The sequence below is a fragment of the Bombina bombina genome, chromosome 4 (genome assembly GCF_027579735.1).
Source record: "Bombina bombina isolate aBomBom1 chromosome 4, aBomBom1.pri, whole genome shotgun sequence".
In the NCBI taxonomy this organism is placed as follows: domain Eukaryota; kingdom Metazoa; phylum Chordata; class Amphibia; order Anura; family Bombinatoridae; genus Bombina; species Bombina bombina.
Window position 1 is genome coordinate 55,049,982 of NC_069502.1, and position 14,073 is coordinate 55,064,054.

The 14,073-nt window shown below is 35.7% G+C and overlaps 1 protein-coding gene across 1 annotated transcript in view; it reads right to left on the bottom strand.

The window, feature by feature from the left end:
* Positions 1-13,792, bottom strand: part of LOC128656858 (embryonic protein UVS.2-like) — a 115,265-nt gene extending 101,473 nt beyond the window's left edge. Inside the window, exons 1-4 of the mRNA XM_053711024.1 lie at positions 13,771-13,792; positions 2,765-2,800; positions 2,372-2,407; positions 70-105 (exon numbers count right to left, since the gene is read on the bottom strand). Of these exons, the coding sequence (XP_053566999.1) occupies positions 70-105; positions 2,372-2,407; positions 2,765-2,800; positions 13,771-13,792 (130 nt within the window). The remainder of the gene's footprint in view (positions 1-69; positions 106-2,371; positions 2,408-2,764; positions 2,801-13,770) is intronic.
* Positions 13,793-14,073: the final 281 nt, after the last annotated feature.

Sequence of the window (14,073 nt, forward strand, 5' to 3'; positions counted from 1 at the left end):
AAGACACCATTGATTATCCCTGTAAGCAGGTTTTGGTTATTTTACCTCTGTGCCTAGTATTGCACTTACCTTGATTGGTGTTTAAATCCATGTCTGGTGTTGTCACTAAAAATATAAAAAAAAGAAGAAATAAAAAAGGAATAAAAAAGAACTAGCCAGACACCTTATAGAGTTTAAGTGAATAAGGAGATGAAAATTGAAGACAAAAAGAGATCTAGAAAACATCTTACTGCTATTCTCACAAAATGGTTGTATCACTGAGGGACAGAAGAGTTTGACGTATAGTGAGTAACCTAAACTGTTTTTTATGGGCAACCTAAAATACATAAATCCATGCAGGCTCCACCAATAATTTCAGCTATGGATTATCTTAATCTACTCGGTTAGTAAATCCACAATTTATTACAGAAGATTTAAAAAAAGATATCTTTATATATTCATGACTCAAGTCACTTTATGGAGACACAGAGGAACTTGGGGCTTTGTTAAGTTAAATATCTATTTCTAATCCTTGATGTTTCCAAACTATACACATGCATAGCACATGAAGAGGGGATATTATATAATGGTCCTCATGTAGAATGTATTGTGCTATTATTGCATGTTGTATTGCATAAGAATTATTCTAAAATTTAGGTTAGTTATTTCACTGATGAATAAGCGCTATTACAGTGCAAAACGCATCAGGGTAGTCCTTGTAACCCTGCAGGTCTGACATTATTTCAATAAAATTATTTTGTATTAAACACCGGATTACCTCCAGAATGCCAGGATTGTTCTTTCTATGGTAAGGTTATTAAATTACTATATATAGGCATTACAATGGGCTCACATGTGGGCTTTAGTTATGCTGACATCTATTTGCATTATTTTAAGCACATATATATTTAATTTGTAACACAAGTTTCAAAAAGGTTGTCAAAAATTATACGTTTTATAGATGATGTATTCTTTCTCTGATTTGGAAGTTAGTATATACTGGTAAAAAAATTAATTGAAGGGCCTCTTAATACATCATCTATTATCTGTGTTTAATTCCATCAATGATGAATTCCCTTTCACAAAATCAACTCTGGAAGACCACATTGTGGTCCTACAAAATTCTGTCAAAACACCCGATACAGCAGAAAACTTTAGACATATTTCAAGTCAGACCTTAAAATATACACAAAAATATTAGCTAATAGACTTAATACAGTAATCCCTTTTCTTATTAATAACAATCAGGTATGCTTCATTCATTCTAGAGAAGCAAAAGACAACCCATTTAGAGCTATCCATCTCATGAATCATGTTCAATCACTACACACCCCAACAATAATAGTATCAACAGAAGCAGAGAAGGAGTTTGACCACATTTGTTGGCAATTCGTAAGTGAAACCCTAAACAAATTCCAATAGTAGGATTTATTTTTATTTCCAAGATTATAGCATTATACTCTTCACCATCGGCTAAAGTTAGGGTAATTTGGGTATTATTAGAAGCATTTCAAATTTCAAATAGTACTAGAAAAGGATGCCCCTTATTGCCTCTCCTTTTTGCATGTGTTGTTGAGATCCTAGCAACCACAGTGAGATCACAAACCACTATATCAGGAATCCCTATTCAAGACAAAAAACATAAGATCCTCCACTATGCTGACAACGTCCTCTTTTGCCTGACTGACCCATTATCATCCATCCCTCCATCCTTCCATCACTGTTATCAGAAGTCTCTAATTTTCTCATTAATAAATCTAAGTCATAAATGTTAGCCTTACACTGCGGTGATTACCTCCTTAACCAAGTCGCTGCTATCTGCCCATTTAGCTTACAAAATAATAGACTGAAATACTTAGGGATATATTAAGCTCCCACAATAAAATAAATATTCAACTCAAACTACCTGCTACTAAAAAAGACCCTGATAGCGAATATGTCAACATGGAGGTCAAAAGACATAACATGGTTAGGTATTGGAATTTTATCACAGGATGAAAATGTGGCCTCATTGTAGTTTACTGGGGTACAATAAAGAAAGGGATTGTGAGAATTGTTTGTGACCTTGACAAAGGCCCTAATGTAGGACAAAATGTTGTATTAATTAAATATTCAATTACGTATGTTAAGGTACCTTTCTTTAAAAAAAAAATCTTATCTCTATGCTGTGTTTTGCACTTACCTATATTGGCTTCTAAGTCTGAGGGTGGATTCGTTTCTTGAAATAATAAATAAATAAATAAATAAAGTAAATTTCTTCTTCTTCTTATTATTATTATTATTAAAAGAGATACAAAAATATTTTAAACAATTTGCATAAATTACAGAGTTACATTATGATAAAGGTATCAGATTCTGTTTATTTTGCCTCTGTGCCTAGTATTGAACTTACTTTGATTGGTGTTTAAATCCATGTCTGGTGTTGTCGCTAAAAAAATAAATAAATAAGGTATAAAATAGCACTGAGCAGGAGACCTTACACAGTTTAAGTGAATGAGATGATGCTGGAGCCCGTGTACAAGGGCAACAGTATAGTAAATCTTGTCTTTATTTCTTGTTTAGAACTTACCTAGATTGGCTTCTAAGTCTGTGTGTGGTGAAAGTGTTCCTTTAAATACAAAATAAACAAATAAATGTATTATTATTATTGTTATTATTGTTATTGAAAAAAGTTAAAAAAAACACAATTTGCATAAATAATAGTTACATTATGTTAAAGATACCATTGATTATCCCTGTAAACAGATTTAGTTTATTTTGCCTCTGTGCCTAGTATTGCACTTACCTTGAGTGGCGTTTAAATCCATGCCTGGTGTTGTCACTAAAAATAGAAAAAAAAAGGATTAAAAAATGACTAGCATGACACCTTAAAGAGTTTAAATGAATAAAGAGATGACATTTGAATACAAAAAAAGTGCTAGAAAACATCTTACTGCTAGTCTCACAAAATGGTTGTATCACCGAGGGAGAGAAGAGTTTGATGTATAGTGAGTAACTTAAACACCAGTTTTTTATGTGCTACCTAAAATCCATAAATCCATGCAGACTCCACCAAAAATTTTAGCTATGGATTTTCTTAATCTACCCGGTTGCTAAGTACATAGACAAATTATTACAGAAGATTTTTAAAAAGATATCTTTATACATATTATTATTATTATAATTATTCTTTATCTATAAAATGCCAACAGATTCCGCAGCGCTGTCCATGGGTAACAAAGATAAAAGGACAGTACAATATGAGACACCAGACAAAATTTAACAAACAAATACAGGGGGAATTGGGAGACCTGTTCCCTTGAGAATTTAGAATTTAAATGGGTAGAAGGGTGAGAAACAGGAGGTGGGGACTGCAAAGGTGGGAATGATGTAAGTGTGGAATTAGATGAGGGCAACTATTAGGCTAGTGGAAGATTGGAGTCAAGTGTAACTCCTAGGCAGCGGACTTGGGGTGATGGGGAGATAGTGGTGTCACCTACAGTGATAGTAAAGTTAGAAACTGGAGTAGAATTAGATGGGGTCATTAGAAGAAGCTCAATCTTGGGCATGTTGCTTTTTAGGTGGTGAGAGGCCATTCAGGAAGATATGCCAGATAAGCAGTTGCTGATGTGGGAAAAGACAGAAGGAGAGAGTGCAGGGGTGGATAGGTAGATCTGAGTATCAATACATACATGACATACATACAGTACATTACTAATCACTGAGGAACTTGGGGCTCTGTTAAGTTGATGAAATTAAATACGGATTATATATTAGGTATTAAAAGGCCCTTCAATTAAATTTTTTCCAGGATATCCTCACTTATCATCTATAAAACGTATAATTGTTGACAAACTTGAAATTTGTTTTAGAAAATATATATATGTGCTTAAAATAATGCAAATAAATGTCAGCGTAACTAAAGCCCACACGTGAGCCTATAGTAATGCCCATATATTGTAAATAAATGACTTTAACATAGAGCAATCCTGGCACTCTGGAGGTAATCCGGTATTTAAAACAAAATAATTTTATTGAATTAATGTTAAAAGAACAAACATGTCATATCTTTGTAATCCTTGATGTTTCCAAACTATACACATGTATAGTACATGAAGAGGGGATAGAATATAATGGTTCCCATATAGAATGTCTTGTGCTATTATTGCGTGTGGTATTGCATAAGAATTATTTTAAAATTGAGAAGGTTTTTTTTTTCACTGAAGATTAAGCGCTATTTCAGCGTGAAATGCATCAAGGTAGTCATTCCTTGTAACCCTGCAGATATGACATGTTTGTTCTTTTAACATTAATTCAATAAAATTATTTTGTTTTAAATACCGGATTACCTCCAGAGTGCCAGGATTGTTCTATGTTAAAGTCATTTATTTACAATATATGGGCATTACTATAGGCTCACGTGTGGGCTTTAGTTACGCTGACATTTATTTGCATTATTTTAAGCACATATATATATTTTCTAAAACAAATTTCAAGTTTGTCAACAATTATACGTTTTATAGATGATAAGTGAGGATATCCTGGAAAAAAATTAATTGAAGGGCCTTTTAATACCTAATATATAATCCGTATTTAATTTCATCAATGATGAATTCCCTTTCACAAAATCTGCTCTGGAAGCCCATATGGTGGTCCTACAAAAACCCAGCAAAACACCCAATACAGCAGAAAACTTTAGACCAATGTCATTGCTTAAAGGGACAGTACACTGTAAAATTGTTTTTCCATTAATGTATTTTAAATGACTTGTTATACCAACTGCAGAGTATAAAATATTTGATAAATTGCATTTTTATGCTTATTTGTGTATATGAAGTAGCTGATTTTGTGCTTTGAAACCACAGCCTATTACAATGGGCTGAATTTAAAAGTGATATAATATCTTATTATGTTATAACTTTGTGGACACAGACTTGCTTCCTTATCTTTTATATGGCTGGAACACCAACGCTCAATACATAGAGAACAATAGACAATTATCATTTTATTACTTAACTATCCTGCATCCCACTGAGAGTGTAACTTATTCTACTGGCTGTGTTTACTTAGGCTATTCAATAGCCTATACTCCAGTAATAAAACTTTTAGTATAGATGGCTATACAACAGACTAAATCAGCTATTTCAAATGCTGAAATAAGAGTAAAGGAGCTACTTGTAACCAATTTAACACACTCTAGCAGGTAAAAAGGATCATTGGGAATAATTTAAAAGGGAGAAACATTATGGGTGAACTGTCCCTTTAACTCACACCTTAAAATATATGCGAAAATCTTAGCTAATAAAGTTAATACATTACTCCCTTTTCTTATTAATAAAAATTAGGTAGGCTTCCTTTATTCTAGAGAAGCAAAAGACAACACAGTCAGAGCAATCCATCTCATAAATCATGTTCAATTACTACACACCCCAACAATAATAGTATCAACAGACGTGGAGAAGGCGTTTGACCGCGTCTGTTGGCAATTCCTCATGAGACTCTAAACAAATTCCAATTGGAGGATTAATTTATTTCCAAGATAATGGCATTATATTCTTCACCATTGGCTAAAGTTAGGGTAAATGGGGTATTATCAGAAGCATTTCAAATTTCAAATGGTACTAGACAAGTATGCCCCTTATTGCCTCTCCTTTTTGCATGTGTTGTTGCCACAGTAAGATCACAAACCAGGAATCCAAATTCAAGACAAAAAACATAAGATCCTCCTCTATACTGATGACGTCCTATTTTACCTGACTGACCCATTATCATCCATCCCTCCACTGTTATCAAAACTTGTTATATTCCAATTAGTCTCTAATTTTGACATTAACAAATGTAAGTCAGAAATGTTAGCCTTACACTGTAGTGATTACCTCCTTAACCAAGTCGCTGCTATCTGCCCATTTTGCTTACAAAATACTAGACTGAAATACTTAGGGATATATTTAGCTCCCACGATAAATTAAATTTTCAACGCCAACTACCTGGTACTACAAAAGACCCCAATATCGATCATGTCAACAAGGAGGTCAAAATACATAGCATGGTTAGGGAAAAATAAATTCTATTAAGATGAATATTCTCCCACAACTATTATCTCCTTCGAACACTTCCAATCCCCCTACACCCGAATTTCTTAATAAACTTTCAGAACAGTTTTTTTAATTAATCGGGACATACATAAAGCAAGAATTTACAAACAACTCATGTGTACCCCTGTAAAACAGGGGGGCCTGGGAGTCCCTAATTTAGTAAAATATATAAAGGCTGTGTTTTTACAGAGAGTAGTAGACTGGTTTGTTAACCACCAGAAGAAAGTGTGGGTAGCTTTAGAATCACAATATTACTGAAAAATCACATTTAGGGTCGCTGGGCTGTCAAAAAAAACCCTGTACTATCACAATCTATCAAATAAAATATCATAATAAGGGAGACTTTTAAGGTATGGGACAGAGTTTTGGTGGAATTCCCCCCATCTCTCTTCCAGGTCCTCACCTCTGAAACCTCTGACAAACAATGTAGATTACCCACCCGGTTTGCAGTTTGGGTGCTCCCAGACAGTGACACAGCATCATGCAATAATGATTTACCAACTGGGAAATGAAGATAAACTCAATTCCTAAACAGATCTGATTTACTATGGTCTTGTTATGTTTAACAACTGGCAACTGTTGCACCAATGCCACTCATTTATTCAGAAACACCCAGACAGAAAGAAACCTTCTACACCCAATGACTCCCTTTGAATTTCTCGGCAAATCTACTTCTCCTTCTAGATAAACCCTCTCATTAGTTTACTCACTACTACAAACAACTCCACAAGTACTTGTCCCTTATTACATGGATTGCTGGACTGAAGAACTCAATATTAAAAGAAAGCCGTGACCTGGAGGAGAGGGTATATAGGAAACCTACAGATTGGAGTGCACAACTTATACAACTGATTTGCATAAGGTGGTTTAAGATAACTGGAAAATTATCTAAACATATTACAGGTTGACCCTACTTGTAACACAGGTCCTCATTTTTCCTTTAGGAGGGGCAAAAGCAATTAAGATATGTTTGTATAAACAGACACAGTTGAGAAAAATGAAAGTCAAATTTCTCACTTTTTAACATTAAAATCAGCATTTTTTTGAAAAGTGTAATTCAGTGTCTAGTTTGCATTTCAGTGTTGTCTACTAGATCATATTCTGCCTCTAAAGAGGAGGAGTAAGAAAAAAGTTGTTGCTTCAAAGGTAAGCACAGTGGATTTTCAAATTAGACACTGTACACCCCAGAACTCTTAATACTTACTTATCTCTGGCTTGCTATTTAATAATATTACTATTATTATTATTATTATTATTATTATTTTATTATTTTTTTTGTAAAAATGTAACATTTTGGTATATTCTCTCTCTTGTAGTAATAATAAGTAACAAAAATAAATTACAGTTCATATTGGTTACCACTAGATGGCATATGCATACAGGAATGGTAAAAATGTGACCTCAATATGAGTTATTGGGGTACAAAAAAGAAAGGGATTGTGAGAATTGTTTGTGACCTTGACAAAGGCCTTATTATGGGCAAAAATGTTAGATTAATTAAAAGTTCAATATGTATACATATGTTAAGGTAACTTATTATTTTTATTTTAAAGATGTCTCTATGCCGTGTTTTGCATTTACTTATTTTGGACTCCAAGGAGCCGATTTTTCACAGCCTGAATGGTGCCTAATGCACCTGTTTCCGTACGAGCCTTCAGGCTCGCCGGAAACAGGAGTTAAGAAGCAGCGATCTTGAGACTGTTGCTCCTTAACTCATACGCCTCCTCTGAGGCGTCGGACAGCAATCCGCCCCATCGTGTACGATCGGGTTGATTGACACCCCCTGCAAGGGGCGGCATTGCACAAGTTCGCCAGACATTGATAAATTGGCCCCCAAGTCTTTATGTGATGGATGTGTTTCTTTAAATAATATATAAATAAACTTATAAATGTATTATTATTATTATTAATATTATTATTATTAATAATAATAATTAAAAAGATAAAATTTGCCTGAACAATTTGTATAAATTATAGAGGTACATTATGTTAAAGGTATTATTATTATTATTATTGTTTTAAAAAAAAAAGTTTAAAATTTCTTAAGCAATTAAGGTGTGCTGGAACAAGCAGACAAAGTTGAGAAAAATTAAAGTCAAATTTAAATTTCTAACATGAAAACCAGCATTTTTTTGAATGGTGTAATTCAGTGTCTCGTTTTCGGATTGAATAATAAATGATTATATTCTAAAGAGTAGGAGATAGGAAAAAGTTGTTGCTACAAAGGGAAGCAGAGTGGATTTTCGATTTAAACACTCACACCCCAGAACTCTTAATACTTACCTGTCTCTGGCTTGTAACCTTTAGACTATTTATTAGTGATGTATAGGCCAGAACATTTTGTTTTAGATGACATTTTTATTTCAGATATTTGAGGGAATTTGTTTCCCCGTATATTCGTTGCCTGCTGTATTCGGTTTTTGTTTTGTTTAAATGAAATGAAAATCAAATTTTTGTTAAACAATTACTTTCTTATTCATTAAACAAATGTAAATGCTTCAAAGCTACAGGTGAAAAGTTCACCTGTAGCTTCATTTACTTAATACATAACACGCTCTGGAGAGCGCACTCACCTGACCTTGCCAGAGCCCTGTCCTTGCTAACACCTGACTTAATGATCTCGGTTCCTGGGAGTCGAGCACACTAAGCATCCTATTAGCACGGCCAGGGCTCTGACAAGAAGAGGATTTGGTTAGTGCGCTCTCCAGCACATTAAGTTAAAGGGACACTCAATCAAAATTAAACTTTCATTATTCAGATAGAGCAGCCATTTTAAACAACTTTCCAATTTACTTCCATTAACTAAATGTGCACAGTCTTTTATATTTAAACTTTTTGAGTCAACAGCTCCTACTGAGCATGTGCAAGAATAAGTGTGTATGCATTTGTGAATGGCTGTTGGATGTCACATGGTACGTGTATGCATTTGTGAATGGCTGATGGCTGTCACATGGTACGTATATGCATTTGTGATTGGCTGATGGCTGCCACATGGTACAGGGGGAGTGGAAAAAGACATAACTTTTAAAATTGTCAGAAAAAAAACTACTACTCATTTGAAGTTCAGACTAAATGCTATTGCATTGTCTTGTTATCTTGCATTTGTTGATTATGCAAATCTACTGTGTTGACTGGTCCTTTAAGTATTTAACTCTTAAAAAAAAAACAAATGAATGAAGGATGTAGTTCATATTTGTTACCACTAGATGGCATATGCATATGGGAACTGTATCACAGGATGAAAATGTGGCCTTAAAGGGACATTATACACTCATTTTTTCTTTGCATAAATGTTTTGTGAATGATCTTTTTATATAGCCCATAAAGTTTTTGTTTTTTTTAAATGTATAGTTTTACTTATTTTTAAATAACATTGCTCTGATTTTCAAACTCCTAACCAAGCCCCAAAGTTTTATGAGAATACTGACGTATACCTACTCCAGCTTGCTCCTGTTTGTGTAAAGGGTCTTTTCATATGCAAAAGAAGGGGCAGGGGGGAGTGTCTTATTTGCCACTTGCAGTGGGCTTTCCAGCTACCTTTTCAACAGAGCCAAACTTAAAGCTTCTAAGTAAGTTTTTAAACTGTTTTATACTGGATTTTTATATCAGTATCTGTGCATCTTATTCTTTATAGTAGTGTCTATTACATGCAGTTATATGAAAATGAGTGTATACTGTCCCTTTAATGTAAGTTACTGGTGTACAAAAAAGAAAGGGATTGTGAGAATTGTTTTTTTTTTTAAATCTTGTCTCTATGCCGTGTTTTGCACTACTAAGTCTGAGGGTGGATGTGTTAAATGTTAAATGTATTATTATTATTAGGGATAAAAAATCTCCTAAACAATTTGCATAAATTATAGAGGTGCATTATGATAAAGGCACCATTGATTATCCCTGTAAGCAGATTGTGTTTATTTTGCCTCAGTACCTAGCATTACACTTACTTTGATTGGTGTTTAAATCCGAGTTGGTGTTGCATTTAGCAAACATTAAATATACAGTAGCTGATATTACAAGTTGAAAGTTATGGCTTGCGCTTGAGCAAGAGACTTAATAGCGCTAGAAGAATTAGTACAACTTGAGACTTTTTTACGTTCAATTTGTAATACCAGCACTCATTTTACTTTTAGCATCGTTAGTACTAAGTAGCGATAAAATATTAGTGCACCACTTGTAATCTAGCCCAGTAATGGGAAACACTTTATCCTACAGCGTCTCTTTAATAGAAGGATGGAAATGCCGACTAGACAAGGAGAAGGAACTAGTGCTTGACCAGAGAAGGTTCCTCAGGCCACACCCTGCTGTAACCTGTAGCTGCCAGAAGATTCATAGAGCAGATGTGCAGTGCTGCCCTCTACAGTCAGGGCCATATTTAACGTGGGGCAAAAGGGGCAGCTTCCCCTGGGCCCAGTCTTTGTTGTGCCCCTTTAGCCCGCCCTGCCTGCAAATCATGCTGCTTTCTGAGAAATATGCGTGCTACGCGCAGCGCGCCTCCCCATGCTCCGTTTGAACCTCCACACCCACCACACGTGCTGACTCTACAACGCAGCACCACCCGATGCTGCTATTGGCTCCCTCCAGTTCCAACCAGTCACGTTCCGGAATAGAGAGGAAGAGGGAGGAGCCAGCCAGGCGCTGTACAGGAGTCAGGACAGAGCTAGAGAGCGGGAATAAGGAGCAGCACCAGTAGGCAGCATTGCAGCAAGAATATCTTTAAAATTTAAACTAAGTGACTGAATTGAAGTTCTGGGGTTGGTGGGGTTACGTTAAATATATAATATGGTGGTCATGGTCCTTGTGTTTTGGTCTCATATTCTATTACAGTCACGCACTCCCCTCTGTACCCTGGTAATGCCCTGGGCATAAGTGGCACATGGCTAAGTGCTTTATAATCACAGACTTGTGTGCTACTGTTCTGCTATAACTTATGCATGTGATATATATTACATACACACTACAGAACACAAAAAGTGCTCCCCACTATACCCTAGTAGTGCCCTGGGTGTAGGTGGCACATGGCTAAGTGCTTTATAATCACAGACGTGTGTGCTACTGCTCTGCTATAACTTATGCATGTGATATATATTACATACACACTACAGAACACAACAAGTGCTCCCCACTATACCCTAGTAGTGCCCTGGGTGTAGGTGGCACATGGCTAAGTGCTTTATAATCACACACTTGTGTGCTACTGCCCTGCTACAGCTTATGCATGATGTGACTTGTTAATAATATACTGTATGTAACATTATGCATAAGCTATAGCAGGGCAGTAGCACACAAATGTGTGATTATAAAGCACTTAGCCATGTGCCACCTACACCCAGGGCACTACTAGGGTATAGTGGGGAGCACTTGTTGTGTTCTGTAGTGTGTATGTAATATATATCACAGGCATAAGTTATAGCAGAGCAGTAAGCACACAAGTCTGTGATTATAAAGCACTTAGCCATGTGCCACTTATGCCCAGGGCACTACTATGGTATAGTGGGGAGCACTTGTTGTGTTCTGTAGTGTGTATGTAATATATATCACAGGCATAAGTTATAGCAGAGCAGTAAGCACACAAGTGTGTGATATTATAAAGCACTGAGCCATGTGCCACTTATGCCTCTAAAGCTTATGCATGATGTGACATATATTACTAATATACTGTATGTAACTTCATGCATAAGTTATAGCAGAGCACTAGCACACAAGTGTGTGATATTATAAAGCACTGAGCTATGTGTCACTTATGCCAGGGCACTACCAGGGAGGGTATAGAGGGGAGTGCTTGTTTTTTTCTGTAGTCAGTGTGTATTGTAATATAATATTACATACACACTGACTACAGAACACAAGCGCTCCTCTCTGTACCCTCGCTGGTACTGCCCTGGGCATAAGTACCCACAATAAGACAAAGGCCTTATTGTGGGCCAAAATGTTGGATTAACTAAATGTTCCATATGTATATACAAAAGTGCCTTTTATTTTTTTAAATCTTTATCCCAAGTTTTGCACTTACTTATATTTGCTTCTAAGGTTGGTGTGTTTATTTAAATAATAAACAAATCTATTATTATTATTTTTATTATTATTATAAGAGATACAAAATCTCCTAAACAATTTGCATAAATAATATTTACATTATTTTAAAGGTTCTATTGATTTTCCCTGTAAACAGATTTTATTTATTTTGCCTCAGTACCTAGTATTGCGCTTACTTTAGTGTTTAAATCCATATTGGTGTTGCGTTTAGCAAATATTAAATATAGCGATATTACAAGTTGACCGTTATGAGTTGCGCTTGAGCAAGAGACTAAATAGCGCTAAAAGAATTAGTACAACTTGAGACATTTTTACTTTCAACTTGTAATACCAGCGCTAACTGTCAGCACTCATTTTTTACTTTGAGCACCGTTAGTACTCATGAGTGATACAAAATGAGTGCGCCACTTGTAATCTAGCCCTTTAATGGGAAACATTTTATCCTACAGCGTCTCTTTAATAGAAGAATGGAAATGCAGACTAGACAAGGAGAAGGAACTAGTGCTTGACCAGAGAAGGTTCCTCAGGCCACACCCTGCTGTAACCTGTAGCAGCCAGAAGATTCATAGAGCAGATGTGCAGTGCTGCCCTCTACAGGCACAAACAAATAAGACCCAGCTGCTTGTTTTGTTTAGGGTTCAAAATCCATGTGCAAAGGTCAGATTTAAAGGACAATGGCACCTAGCGCATGAGTTTGTAGAGACCGGAATTAGTTTGTAGAATTCTTAATTACTATGGGCCTCAATTTATAACATAATTATAGCTGTAACACAAATGGAAAACTTAAAAATCTCCTAAACAATTTGAATAAACTATAGCGCAGCATTATGTTAACGGTACCGTTAATTATTCCTGTAAACAGATTGTGATTATCTTGTTTCTGTGCCTAGTATTGCACTCACTTTCATTGGTGTTTAAATCCGTGTCTGGTGTTGTGGTCACTAAAATAAAATAAATAAATCACGAATAAAATAGCACTGAGCAGGAGACATTTGGGACTGACACTGAAAACTCTGGAGGAGGAGAGGGTATATATAAAATCTACAGATAGGTTGATAGATAAGTGTCATTTCAAATTAATCTCCCATAATGTGAAAGGGCTCAATATTCCTCAAAAGAGAACTATTGCTTTTAAGGATTATAAACGACTCAAATGTGATATTGTGATGTTGCAGGAGACCCATTTTAAAAAGGGAAGGGAGCCTCGTGCTTCATTTAAAAAGTTCAGCACACCATATTTCTCCTCTAATAATTCTAAACATAATGGTGTATGCACAATGATTAGCAAGAATTTTCCCTTTCAGGTAACCTCGATAGATAGTGACAAACAGGGTAGATACTTATTCATTTCGGGATTTTTAAACCGCAAACCCCTGACTTTAGCTAACATTTACGCCCCTAGTCTAGATGCCCCTACTTTCTTTCACCAACTATGTAACAAACTTCTAGAATTTTCAAAGGGAGGGCTGGTGGTGGGGGGAGACTTTAATGTAGCATTAGACCCCTCGATAGATTGCTCAGCAGGCAGGTCGGCCACCCCTACCAAAACTCTGAAGCTAATTAAGTCTAAACTGACCACACTAGCAATACACGACATTTGGAGACTTCACCAGCCATACGAAAGGGATTTCACCTTCTATTCACACCCACACCAAAGTTATTCAAGAATAGATGACATACTTACAGACGTTAACAACCTGGCCCATGCACGTCACTCCAAAATACACCCTATAACATGGTCCGACCATGCAATGGTCAGCTGCACATTCGATTTACCTATAGACACAACACAGTCACGTACCTGGAGAATGGATGAATCCCTCCTGAGAGATCCATTAATAAAGATACACATCTCTAAAGCTATAGAGAACTATTTTGAAATTAATAATACACCAGGTATGTGCCAGCAGCATATCTGGAACGCCCACAAATGCGTTATCAGAGGTGAGCTAATTGCCCTAAAAATAACCAGATCAAAGCAACAACA